Here is a 14,428-nt window from a genome sequence, read left to right as displayed (position 1 = left end):
CGTGCACTGTAAAGCTCTGCTCTTCGGAGAAGTGCTTTACAGTGGTGAAAATGATCAGAAATGGTAATGTACGCCAGCTGCCAGCCTGAGCTGGCGTACATTACCACAAGTGTAAAAGTTTTTACAAAAGTTGTTAAATTGCGGTACATAGCAGTCCCCATAGACATCTATGGGGGCTGCTATGTATTTAGAAAAAATGCAAAGCAGCAGATAACTGATATCGGCTGCGATGCACCAATAATAAATTTAAACAGTACTTTCCGGCAATCATTTTTTTTTTTTTTTGCTCTAAATCCCCCGATAATGGTATTGATAGATAGGCCCCTATATAATTCTTATGCTATACTATGGCATTCTTGTGCTATACTATAGTTTGGATCACACCACCCTGTTAGCTGAAGTGCCAGGAGTGTCATATATTTGCAAATTTTGTTTAAGAGAAACTCATTTTATTTACAAATAGGAAGCAGTTATTAACCTATTAATAGTGGTGTGCTGGGAGATTTTTGTGGTTCTTTTCTAGATAAACTCCCTTTTATGCGCCTATTACTTATAAATTGATTTAGCAACTTCCAGTTAGTTTATTGGTGTTAGCTCAGTCTTTATGGAAAGAGGAAAGTGATTTGTCAATTGAAATAACACTTAAAAGTTAGTTGGCAGCAGTACGTTTTTATGCATTGCATTGTGGCTACATGACTGCTGGGATTGTCCAGGTCTGCTTTTAGTTGAAGATTTTTCCAGTTAATAAACTGTTGAAGCAAAATTGCTAGCGAATACTTTATTTTGTGCTGTACATCCTAGTCTTGGGCTACATGGGCGATTTTTCAGTTTGTCTCATAACCTTATGTGATTAATTGCTTAGAAAACACTGTACTACTTAGCACAATTAATATCTCTGAAATCTTATTACACAGCTGAAAGTAGCATATTCCACACTGAGTTGTATAAGAAATGTGCTCATTATTATCCTCTGTCAAATGTTTTCATAATCGAGTTCTTGTATTACAACTCAAATATAATATAAGGCATGCAGCTATAACTCTAAAAGTAATCAACGGTTTTTGAAAATGAATATGTTGAGCTTTTCCCACTGATTAATACATGGTGCTGCCATCATTCATGTGGAGATCTAGCCTTCTACAAATGGTATAATAAACTGTAATTGCATCAGTGCAGGCTTTAGGTTTTGCTACCACCTGGTAAAATAGTTTACTATGCTTTGTTATTGTCCACCATTTACTAACAGTTTACACTATTTGTAAATAGAAACACTACTCTAGTTTGGCATATTATTTATCAGTACAGCTAACGGGTACCTCTTGGTCCAGGTTTTCCTCTTTGTTGGGTGGGTGTATACAGTTCCCTGTATACACCTGGTTTACCACTGTCTTTTTTTATCTGCCATTTTATATAACAAATATTGTTAATATTTTAAGAATAGTAGACTATTTTCCAGAACATTTCATTTGTAAACATGCAGCAAAATTCTCTTTGATCAAGGTCTGAATAATTGTATGTCACATAGCTCTTTAAACAGACATTTCACCTCTAGCTATATACTGTGATGCCATTGTTATACAATAAACTTGGCTGGGATAGTGTGGCAAGTCCTCTCCATTCAGTACGCAACGGATCTCGCCAAGTATCCGTCTAATCATACTCTGTAAATAATTTTTTTTAATTTGGTCAATATGCTTTTAGCTTTTCTTGGTCATGTTATTGTTAAAAAGATTTATTATTATTGATTTGTAAGGAGCCACAGTGCTCAGCAGCAGTGGACAGTGGGGGAAACGGGGATATGCAAGGTTTTGTTTTGTCTAAAACCAATGCAAAGGTTATGGATGGCCCTGCTTGTGAGAGAGCTTGTAATCTAATGGGAAAATGGCAAAGTTGCAATGTTCTTGTGCTCTATTCTGTAGCACTCTCATCATGTTTTATCAAACAAAAATGGTTATTACCTCAAAGTGTTGCTGCAGTGTACCTGTTATGGATACTAGTCTTATAGAGGGTTAGTGCAGTATTTTCTTTATAGGAGGAGAGGCAAAGCTGCACTTTTTTCCATTACTGACGTTTTTTTACTTTAAGAATGTCATAATTTTCTTATAAATAGATAACCGGCATAAGAAGGACATACATTGAAAATGAGTCATGTTTTAAATAGGTCAACATAAATTGCCTACTTTTGATGTAGTCACTTAATGCTTTGGTTTATATTCTGTATTCTATTCTTCCTTTTGTGCCAGATTGTTATCTTAAAACAGTTGTTCTCAAACTTTTCTTTTAACTAGGCCTTACATATTAATTGCCAAAGTGAACCAGGCCTGACCTACAGTATATCAAAATTGTAAAATTCACTCAAAAGTATAGAAACATTCTATAGTTTTCTTGTCGAAGACAAGTTTGCATTTTGTAATCATCTTTCATATCTTTAAAGTTAATTAAATACTCCTAAATAAATGTAAAAGAATATACTGTAGTTAAAAAATTAACATGGATAAACTAGTTTAAAACTTAAGAGCAAGGGGCAAATGTTAGGCGCCGGTAATGTTGCAGTGAAATAACTGAGGCAAGAACAATTTGTGTGCTTTAAAGCTTATCTTTTTTTCATTTTTGAAAACCATAGTGCAAGACACACATACAAAACAAAATAGTGGTAGGAGGATAAGTAATGCACTACTATACCAAGTCAGTTTAAGATGCCACAATAATTCGCATTTAATAGAGCTATAATTAAACAGTGTAATCTATCTAGAAATGTTACTTATACTTTAGAGTTGTCATCAGACGCAAGGCACCTCTCGATCAACATTAATTCCAGCAAACCTCAAAATAACTGTCTACAGTCAATCTACCCTTAGATTGTATGCTCCTTCGAGCAGGGCCTCCTCTCCTCCTGTTCTCCACCACCTTAACTCTGCTCTCCGGCTCCTTGTCTCTTCCGTGAGGCCCTTCTACCCCTCTCTCTACCCCCGGGGCCTCTCACCTTTCATCTAGCTGTACTTTGAGCTTCCGAGTTACTGTGCTTTTTGTTAACTGTTCCGTGCTGTCTCACCCTGTACCGTGTTTCTGTCTGTCCGTGTACGGCGCTACGGATACCTAGTGGCGCCCTATAAATAAATTCTAATAATAATAATAATGATACAGTCGTGGCCAAAAGTTGAGATTGATACACATTATTTTGCTCCTTCAGTTTTTATGATGGCAATTTGCATATACTCCAGAATGTCATGAAGAGTGATCAGATGAATTGCAATTAATTTCAAAGTCCCTCTTTGCCATGACAATGAACTTTATCCTAAAAACAACCACTGCATTTCAACCTTGCCACAAAAGGACCAGCTGACATCAGATCAGTGATTCTCAAGTGAGAGTGTTGACGAGGACAAGGCTGGAGATAACTCTGTCATGCTGATTGAGTTAGAATAACTGACTGGAAGCTTTAAAAGGAGGGTGGTGCTTGAAAACATTGTTCTTCCTCTGTTAACCATGGTTACCTGGAAGGAAACACATGCAATCATCATTTCTTTGCACAAAAAGGGCTTCACAGGCAAATATTGCTGCTATTAAGATTGCACCTAAATCAACCATTTATCAGATCATCAAGAACTTCAAGGAGAGAGGTTCAATAGTTGTGAAGAATTCTTCAGGCCACCCAAAAAATCTCCAGCAAGCGCCAGGACCGGCTCCTAAAGTTGGTTCAGCTGTGGGATCAGGGCACCATCAGTGCAGTGCTTGCTTGCTCAGGAATGGCAGCAGGCAGGTAAGTGTACATCTGCAAGCACAGTGAGGCAAACACTTTTGGAGGATGGCCTAATGTCAAGAAGGCCAGCAAAGGAGCCAATTCTCTCCAGGAAAAACATAAGGGACTGACATTCTTGCAAAAGGTACAGGGATTTGAATGCTGAGGACTGGGGTAAAGTCATTTACTCTGGGGCATCTGGAGAAAAAAAGGTTAGTGCTACCATCAGTCCTATGTCATGTGAACAGTAAAGCATCCTGCGACCATTCATGTGTGGGGTTGCTTCTCAGCCAAGGGAGTGGGCTCACTGACAATTTTGCCTAAGAACATAGCCATGAATAAAGAATGGAACCAAAATATCACCCAAGAGCAACTTCTCCCAACCATCCAAGAACAGTTTGGTGACAAACAATACCTTTTCCAGCATGATGGAGCACCTTGACATAAGACAAAAGTGATAACTAAGTGTCGTGGGGATCAAAGCATTGACATTTTGGGTCCATGGCCAGGAAGCTCCCCAGACCTTAATCCCAATGAGAACTTGTGATCAATTCTCAAGAGATTGATGGAGCTTTCCGGTATCGCCGCTCTGCCCACTACCCAGCAGCTCTGGCCAATGTGATAGGCCAGGGGGCATCCATCCACAACAACCCTGATCCATAGGAAGAGGTCAGGGGTACCAGCCCATGTATACCAGTAATTGGGTACACTAGCAGTATCAGTTACCCAGAAGAAGAAACCCGGTACTGGATGCTGGTAAGGAGTCCAGTGATGGCGCATTTAGGATGGCAAAAGGAAACAGTGGCAAAGTAAACCCAGCCGGTTCCCAGCAGCAGACAGGGTGGCATAGGCGGGCCATCCAGTCACACACTGAATCGGCAAACTTTGTGAAAACCAATGCTTGTGTCATTTTCAAAACATTTGGCCACAACTATTTTATGTCCATTTAAAATTAAGGAGCACTTAGTATTCATCCAACATGATTCACTGCTTTTCACAGCACCCTTGTAATTATTGGTTCATTTTGTACATAATGGTTGTTTGTGAGCTGCTAATTAAATGACAGAAAGGTGGAATGGTAATGCCTCTAGAACGTTTGTTAATATAGTGTCCAATTGATCACGCTGACAAACATGAGTTCATCAACTGTATAATTTCATTTAAAAATGTGCTTTAAAGATATTTATCCAGAACTAAACTTATGGTGACAAGTGTGTAATTATTTAAAGAGTTAAATAGCTATGTGGAGAACGGTTTGAATGTATTTTGAAGTGATTATCTGAATCCCTAAGAAATAGTTCAGTTTCTTAAATAGGACTATTGAAAGCTTTTCATATTCCAAGAATATTATTTGTGCATACATTTTGAAATGTAATACAATCTGCTCAGTCTTATTGCAATAGTTTTTAGTTAAATTTAATTGGGGGAAAAAATACAAGTTAAGAAAGTTTATTGTAGTGTTGATAGGTTTTCCCTTTATTTTCTAAATCTAATATTGAAGCTTTGCAAATGTTTAAAAGTTACTTGGATTCATTACTAGACAATCTCATAAATATTTTACTTTTAGGGCTCATTCACATATGTGCTGGGGAATGGGTAAACTAACATATGCTTTAGATGAGCCCATAAATAAAATAGGTAGATAAGAGTAACATTAACCAACACATCTTTCAGAATGGTAACATTTATGGCTTGTTCACACTTAGAGGATGAAAAAGCACATTGACAGAAGATAATGCTTGAAAACTGCATTAAAAATTATAGGATTACTGGTTTCTCATGTGCTCGTTCACTTAAAATTATACAACTTTACAGAACCTATTTCTCATGCAATAACTCTCACTTGCAATGCATCAAAAGTGCATGGTAACCCATTTCAAAAACATGTGTAAAGCCTGTGTTTGTTTCATGCAGGTAAAATAGTTTACCTATGTGGTAGTGACGCATTAAGCAAACCATACTGATGCATTCTCCATATACGGTTTTACTTTTAGCATTGCCAAAGCTGATGACAAGCACTAGTCCCCGAATAGCTTACAAAGTTATCCCTTGGTATTGTCTTGCCACATATACCCATTTGAGAAGGAGTAGAAGAGGAGGTTGCAGGAAAGCCACCTGTTGTGGAGTTCTGCAGAGCCAAGTGCCAACTCATTTCAATATAGTGTGGAGCAAAAAATGAAATGGTTGTACTTGTGAAACATTGGTGAATAGAAAAATTTGATTGAAAATTTTCACATTTTGTAAAAATAGAGGGGTGGTACTTGAGAGAATGAGTTTTGTCCAACACAAGTCCTACTGTTTATTTGATAGCTATGCTCTGAGAAGCTCCGTATCTTCAATGCTGGCCTTCTTCACATTGGCACACCTTACTGGTCTATAACCCTGCGAGTGCTTATGTGGTGTAGGGGTTGTAAATAGTGCTTGCCAGTTAATGATTGGATGTGCTACTTTCTGGCCTTCTCCATAATGAACTGTGATAGGAAGGAAGATTCTTTCCTTTAAGTAACTGTGACTCTACAGAGAATTCAATAAAACCTATATGCTGTTCAGTCATATAAAAGTGCGGATGCACTCTGCTAAACAATTATTGGACGTTTGATTGAGATAAATATGTAAAGCTTAATTTTACTAATATGAAAAACCTAAACGTAGAAAAACAATTCTAACCCTGCTTTGAATTTTGTTTCTAGGGTTTGGAAGAAAAGATGTTGTGGAACATTTGCTTCAGACGGGCGCTAATGTTCACGCTAGAGATGACGGTGGTCTTATTCCACTACATAATGCCTGTTCGTTTGGACATGCTGAGGTCGTCACCCTACTGCTTTGTCAAGGTGCAGACCCCAATGCGAGAGACAATTGGAACTACACTCCTCTTCATGAAGCAGCAATTAAAGGAAAGATAGACGTTTGCATAGGTAGGTGTATTTCCTAAATGAGCAAGTTGCCTAGAGATGAATTGTCACTTTCACTTCATGACCAGTATACCTCATTACATTTTAATGTTTATTTCCTTTTTTGTAAAAAAACAAAAACAAAACAAAAGTCAAATAATTAAAAGGACATCATGGTGTATCATTATGTATCCTAAAAAAACAAGAAATTTGTATGAATTTGTTTTATAATTGCCATTTGTTTCTCTTTCTGTCCCCACAATTTCACATTACACTTTTAAATGCTTATTTTAAATTGGAAATGTTACACTAAACATAATTTAGTAGTTTTTGTTTTGTGTATAGGAGGCATAAACAAAAGTTAAGGTACCTTCACCTTTTATCTGACACCAAGACTTTAGCAACAGAGCATTTCAAGTCCTGTAAGGCGTGGTGGGGCCTTCATGGCTCAGACTTGTTTTTGTTTTTATTTAAGCACATCCCACAGATGCTCTATCGGATTGAGAACTGGGGAATTTGGAGGCCAAGTCAACACCACCTTGAACTCTTTGTCATGTTCCTCAAACCATTTCTGAACAATTTTGCAGTGCGGCAAGGCATAATATCATGCTGAAAGAGGCCACTGCCGTGAAGGGGTGTACTTAGTCTGCAACAATGTTTACTTAGGTGGTATGTGTCAATGTAACATACACATGAATGTCAGGGCCCAAGGTTTCCCAGCAGAACATTGTCCAGAGCATCACACTGCCTCTGCCGGCTTGCCTTTTCATAGTGAATCCTGGTGTCCTCTCTTCCCTAGCTAAATGATGTACCCAGCTGTCCACATGAATTAAAAGAAAACGGGATTCATCAGACCATGCCTCCTCCTTCCATTACTCCATGGTCCAGTTGTGGTGCTCACATGCCCGTTGTAGATGCTTTTGGCAGTGGACAGGGGCCAACATGGGCACTCTAACCATTCTGCGGCTATGCAGCAAGCTGCGAGGCACTGTGTGTTCTGACATCTTTTTTTTTTTTTTTCATTGCCAGCATTAATTTTTCCAGCAATTTGTGCTACAGTAGCTCTACTGTGGGATTAGATCAGAGGAGCTAGTCTTCGCTCCCCACTCGCATCAGTGAGCCTTATGCGCCCATGACCCTGTCAACGGTTGTCCCTCCTTGGGCCACTTTTGGTAGGTACTAACAACTGCATACTTGGAACACCCTACCTACCGGCCATAAGATTAAAACCACTGACAAGTGAAGTGAATAACATTGATTGATCCTGTCAGGAGGTGGGATATATTAGGAATGTTGTGTGGCAAGCAAACACACCGATAGTGGTCCAAGAAAAGACGACCAGCAACAGGGTCATGGGTGCCCAAGGTTCGTTCGTTGCTTGTGGGGAGCGAAGGCTAGCCCATCTGGTTAAATCCCACAGAAGAGCTACTGTAGCTCAAATTGCTTAAAAAAAATAATAATAAATGAATGGTAGCTTTGGTAGAAAGCTGTCAGAACACACAGTGGGGCTTTGTAGCAGCAGATCGGTTAAAGTGCCCATGCTGACCCCTGTCCCCTGCAAAATCGCCTACAGTGGGCACTTGAGTACCAGAAATGGACCATGGAGCAATGGAAGAAGGTGGCCCGGTGTGATGAATTACATTTTTTTTTTTTTTTTACATCATGCGGATGGACGGGTGCGTTTGCGTCGTTTACCTTTGGGAGAGATGACCCCAACGTGCACTAGGATAGGAAGGCAAGCTGGCGGAGGAAGTGTGACACTCTGGGCAGTGTTCAGCTGGGAAACCTTGGGTCCTGGCATTCATGTGGATGTTACTTTGACATGTACCACCTAACTAAACATTGCAGACCAAGTACACCCCTTCATGGCAACGGTATTCTGGTAGATATCTATCTAATATATTTTATAAGCTATCGGATGGCTGCTTATCCATATTTGATGGGTTAATGATTGCTTTGTAAGGATTTGTTCACACTTGGCATTTTCAATGCTGTCTTTCATGCTTGGAAAATGTATTAAAACCACTGAAAAAATGGATGCTTTTAATACATAATTGAGGAATGTATCATACATTGTTTCTATGTTATTTTCTTTTAGATGAGTAATTTTCAGATCTTTTTCCTGAAAACTACCTTGAACAATCCCAACTTTTTGTCAGTCAGTGAGGCCCTTTTGTTTAAATGTCATGTAAGGCTGTAAGTCGTGTAATTTGCACGTGCAATTGCATTTAAATTTTTAGTCTGCTGCTTTTATTGATTTCTAAAATCTATGTATCTCATTATAGAATCCTTAAAGTGTTTCCTGTTGCTTATTGATGATTTTTGTATAAGATCCTTCTGCACTGATGGTTCTGTAAAGTCTGAGGAATTATTACCACTTTCCATTTTGTCATTTGTATTCAAAAGTTAAATTTTAAACCAACTAAATGACTAGCTGTATGCCTTTTTCATGTTACTTAACTGTTTTCAGATTTTGGAAAGAAGTTAGTTTGGTGCTATTTACAAATATTATATTCCCTATCTCTTGGTTAGCTTTCCATAACACCAGACTTACCTATTCTATGTAGCACATAAATTAAAATGGGTGATGCCCAGTTTTAACTTGAAATAATATATACTTGTTTTTTGCAGTAACCAAAATTTTGTAGATGATGTAACCCAGTGGTTCCCAAACTTTCTCAGTTCAAGGCACCCTTAGGGTCACCATAATTTTTCCAAGGCACCTCTTAGCCAAAATAATTACCGGGTAGTCCCATTTATTAAATAGTTGGGTCCCCCCCCTTTCGCCGTCTCGCGCTCTGCTCCCCCTTCTCCCCCCCCCTTTCGCCGTCTCGCGCTCTGCCCCCCTTCTCCCCCTCTTTCGCCGTCTCGCGCTCTGCCCCCCCTTCTCCCCCCCTTTCACCGTCTCGCGCTCTGCTCCACCTCCCCCCCCCCCCCTTTCGCCGTCTCGCGCTCTGCTCCACCTTCTCCCCCCTTTCGCCGTCTCGCGCTCTGCTCCACCTTCTCCCCCCCCTTTCGCCGTCTCGCGCTCTGCTCCACCTTCCCCCCCCCCCTTTCGCCGTCTCGCGCTCTGCTCCACCTTCTCCCCCCCTTTCGCCGTCTCGCGCTCTGCTCCACCTTCTCCCCCCCTTTCGCCGTCTCGCGCTCTGCTCCACCTTCTCCCCCCCTTTCGCCGTCTCGCGCTCTGCTCCACCTTCTCCCCCCCTTTCGCCGTCTCGCGCTCTGCTCCACCTTCTCCCCCCCTTTCGCCGTCTCGCGCTCTGCTCCACCTTCTCCCCCCCTTTCGCCGTCTCGCGCTCTGCTCCACCTTCTCCCCCCCTTTCGCCGTCTCGCGCTCTGCTCCACCTTCTCCCCCCCTTTCGCCGTCTCGCGCTCTGCTCCACCTTCTCCCCCCCTTTCGCCGTCTCGCGCTCTGCTCCACCTTCTCCCCCCCTTTCGCCGTCTCGCGCTCTGCTCCACCTTCTCCCCCCCTTTCGCCGTCTCGCGCTCTGCTCCACCTTCTCCCCCCCTTTCGCCGTCTCGCGCTCTGCTCCACCTTCTCCCCCCCTTTCGCCGTCTCGCGCTCTGCTCCACCTTCTCCCCCCCTTTCGCCGTCTCGCGCTCTGCTCCACCTTCTCCCCCCTTTCGCCGTCTCGCGCTCTGCTCCACCTTCTCCCCCCCTTTCGCCGTCTCGCGCTCTGCTCCACCTTCTCCCCCCCTTTCGCCGTCTCGCGCTCTGCTCCACCTTCTCCCCCCCTTTCGCCGTCTCGCGCTCTGCTCCACCTTCTCCCCCCTTTCGCCGTCTCGCGCTCTGCTCCACCTTCTCCCCCCCTTTCGCCGTCTCGCGCTCTGCTCCACCTTCTCCCCCCCCTTTCGCCGTCTCGCGCTCTGCTCCACCTTCTCCCCCCCTTTCGCCGTCTCGCGCTCTGCTCCACCTTCTCCCCCCCTTTCGCCGTCTCGCGCTCTGCTCCACCTTCTCCCCCCCTTTCGCCGTCTCGCGCTCTGCTCCACCTTCTCCCCCCCTTTCGCCGTCTCGCGCTCTGCTCCACCTTCTCCCCCCCTTTCGCCGTCTCGCGCTCTGCTCCACCTTCTCCCCCCCTTTCGCCGTCTCGCGCTCTGCTCCACCTTCTCCCCCCCTTTCGCCGTCTCGCGCTCTGCTCCACCTTCTCCCCCCCTTTCGCCGTCTCGCGCTCTGCTCCACCTTCTCCCCCCCTTTCGCCGTCTCGCGCTCTGCTCCACCTTCTCCCCCCCTTTCGCCGTCTCGCGCTCTGCTCCACCTTCTCCCCCCCTTTCGCCGTCTCGCGCTCTGCTCCACCTTCTCCCCCCCTTTCGCCGTCTCGCGCTCTGCTCCACCTCCCCCTTTTGCCGTCTCGCGCTCTGCTCCCCCTCCCCCTTTTGCCGTCTCGCGCTCTGCTCCCCCTCCCCCTTTTGCCGTCTCGCGCTCTGCTCCCCCTCCCCCCTTTTGCCGCCTCGCGCTCTGCTCCCCCTCCCCCCCTTTCGCCGCCTCGCGCTCTGCTCCCCCTCCCCCCCTTTCGCCGCCTCGCGCTCTGCTCCCCCTCCCCCCCTTTCGACGCCTCGCGCTCTGCTCCCCCTCCCTCCCGCCCCCTTTCGCCGCCTCGCGCTCTGCTCCCCACTTGTCCGTCTCTCCATGGTCAACAGGCTTCTTTCCCCATGTCCTCTCTGCTGCTGCTCCGCACTGACACTGTCGAACGTGATGACGTCACGCCCGGCAGTCAGTGAGGAGGAGGATCCGGCGCTGGATTGGTAATTTCCCCCCCCTACTTCTTTTGCAAGGGAGGCTGTGGCACCCCTATGACACCGCCACGGTATTAACATTTTATGCTGGCTTCATATACAGAAAAACGTAATGTATTATAATGAACCAACTAACTTTTATAATTATTTGGAATTCATGAGCTAGACTATGTCTGTCCGACTAACATCTGCTGCCGGATGAAGCCTTTGGAATTTTCTGACGACCCAATCTCTATTAGGAATGCATAGCTTGTTTTTTATTGCATGATTTTCATGTGCATCCCTGAAGATGAAAAACATACAGCCTACTGAGCTAAACAATTGCTTTTGGGAACTAATGTAAGTGTCCCAAGATGTGTGTAAGTTAGGGAAAGTGGGGTAGGGGTTTACTTCTCGAAGAGGGACTCTCCTGAATGGATGCTCTTTTTAATGCAATAAGACAGGGATGAGCAAATGCTGGTTGCCATGGTAACTAAAGATGTGTCCTGTAGACCAGAACCATTACTGCCATACTGCATCCCACCCTTGTAGAGAAAGGCTTTGAATGATCCACCTATATCGGGGGCATGCCTAGCAGTTTTGAAGTGCTAGGCTGCCCTGTTCTCTTCTCCCCTCCAAACAACTTCATTGTCGTGCACACTACAGAAGTGAACGCGCCATGTGAGGACAGAGTTTAGGAGAAGTGGGGCTTATTTTGTCCCGCTTTCAGGACTCTGAATGTTGGGAGTTATGGGACATGGGGCGTGTGTATTAGATGCATAAAAGGATGTGAACGGCTATTGTGTGGGGTTTACTGTACCAAAGTTTTTGTTCCTACAGGCTCCTGAACTGTAATTTTGACACTGTGCAAGACGATAAAGCAAAAGGAAGCTTGTTTTTGTGTGAAATGCGAGATTGTGTGAAATCCCTGTGAAACGTAAACATTACCAGCTGATATCTATGACCTGGAGCTGTATGGCAATTGGAGAGTATTGCATACAGACTGATTTACTGTTTGCTATCAACCCTTAACCCATATGTAAAGCTGGGCACACACTACAGAAATTTCAACCAACTTTATATGCCGAGCGATTTTACATGCGATCGATGGTCCGATCGCTCGGTCCATGGACTGCATACACACTAGCCTTGTTTAGGACGATAAAGGGAAGAGCGGACGTCCCTTTAGCGACTTTTTACAGCCATGTTGTCGTGAGCAATGACTGTAATTTCATACTCACTGTTGTGGATCGGTCGGAAGTTTATACACACTACACAACGGAAACGAGATTGGAACAAAAATATTAAACGGTACGACCAACCAAATGAGACAACAATCGTCCATTTGGGCAGACTTTCGACCATCGTGTCACTGCACACACTGACCCGACTTTTGAACGAGCGGTCGTATGTTGGCTGATTGAGCCGATTATTGGATGAAAACTGTGTAGTGTGTACCCAGCTTTAGGATTTGGTATTATAGTTTCCTAGTGATGAGAACTTTTCATGCATAGAGTTTAGTGGTATAACATGTGCTATTACAGTAGTCAGAGCCATTGTTCCATGTTAGTGTCCTCCAAATAAGTCGGGACTGGGGTTTCACCATAGGAATAAACCACTGCTAAGATGCTCTGCACAAGAGCGCTTTTCTCAAGGAAAACTGTTCTAAAGGTACCCGGCACTTGCATAGCTAAACAAGGGATGTGCTAAAGAGCAATTAGGGGCCTATTCTGGAATAGAATACTGATTTGAGTGGTATAGACTTATTTAATATGTAATGTGCCACAACCCTATATACTAGTGCACAGTTTATAAATTGATTATCCCCAAATTTCTGGCTTATAACTTTCATATTTTGTCTAGGTCTCCATTTAAGAAACTACGGGGCATATTCAATTGTCGTCGGAAACGCCGAAAATCCCGCGGTCCGCGTGCACGGAAAAACAGTTAATACGGTAATTTACTCACTGGATTTCAGCTAGCAGCTCCCTGAGCCGCGAGCTGAAATCCAGCTAGATTTTACTGTATTAACTGTACTAGTTTTAACGCCGCTGAACTTTTAAACAATTGAATATGCCCCTACATATGGGTATTACAAATGCCAGACAGCCATGACATGTTAAATTTTACTATGTCTTATAACATTATATATTGACGTATTAAATATCTGTATATTTGTTGAACCATGGTAGTTGTCTGCTAACTCATTTAACAATTCTTATATTCTTCAGATAGGAAATTACTTTTAACAATTCATTTTTCAGATAACACAATAAGGACAGGAACTGACAAATTATTCAGCCGTTTCTCCTTTTAGAAAGTACTGTGAGCACTACAAGTTTAACCGTGTCTATATGCAGATTTCCGATTAGGGAGGGTCTATGACTCATGACTGTTTTAAGGTGGGAAAGCAGAACCCACTGAGCTATATACACTTGTCTTTGTTCTCTGTCTGTATGTCTATTGAAGTATACTCTAAGGAGCAACTTGGCATCTGCACAGATGACAATAACTTCCATTAGTGTATACCATGTCAAAAATATGTTAATGTTGCAAATTAAATTTTCACAGATGTGGAGTGTGACGCATAGCTTTATAGCAGACACATCACCAAATGTTCTTGTATGTATAAAGTGGATTGAAGAAAAGAGCGAATAAGTAGGAATGTACATATTTCTGGGTAATTCATTACTTCAGTTTATATTCATGCTATATACACTGACTTGCAAACACAACTAAGGCGTTCATCATGTGGGGGTTAATTCTGAAACTGACCAATCCTGTCTAACATAAATACATAAATTCAGTTGCTGAAAAGAAAACTAAAGTCAGAAAATCGCCAAATAAAGTACAGTTTCCTTTACTATGCTTCGTGGTTTAATCTACTCCTTCACTATGCATTTTTATGGACTTTCATACTAATTATTCATGGACTCCTTTCTTAATAAATCAATAACCTGGTATTGGTTGTACAAATCTGTGTTAGGTAGCCTAAGATTTTGTTTATTCTGAAGCAGTATAACCGCAAACCTTTAGTTGTAGATGAGGCCTACCCTTATGCTAAATATAGTGTTGCAGAATCCTT

The 14,428-nt window shown here is 42.9% G+C and overlaps 1 protein-coding gene across 2 annotated transcripts in view; it reads left to right on the top strand.

Moving 5' to 3' along the window:
• The window catches only part of TNKS (tankyrase), a 177,046-nt gene that overhangs the window by 1,702 nt on the left and 160,916 nt on the right, over window positions 1-14,428 (top strand). For both annotated transcript variants that reach the window (XM_075204611.1, XM_075204610.1), the window contains exon 2: window positions 6,430-6,654. In XM_075204611.1, the coding sequence (XP_075060712.1) occupies window positions 6,430-6,654 (225 nt within the window). The remainder of the gene's footprint in view (window positions 1-6,429; window positions 6,655-14,428) is intronic.

The sequence above is a fragment of the Mixophyes fleayi genome, chromosome 1 (genome assembly GCF_038048845.1).
Source record: "Mixophyes fleayi isolate aMixFle1 chromosome 1, aMixFle1.hap1, whole genome shotgun sequence".
Classification (NCBI taxonomy): Eukaryota; Metazoa; Chordata; class Amphibia; order Anura; family Limnodynastidae; genus Mixophyes; species Mixophyes fleayi.
This window is presented reverse-complemented; position numbering and strand designations above follow the sequence as displayed.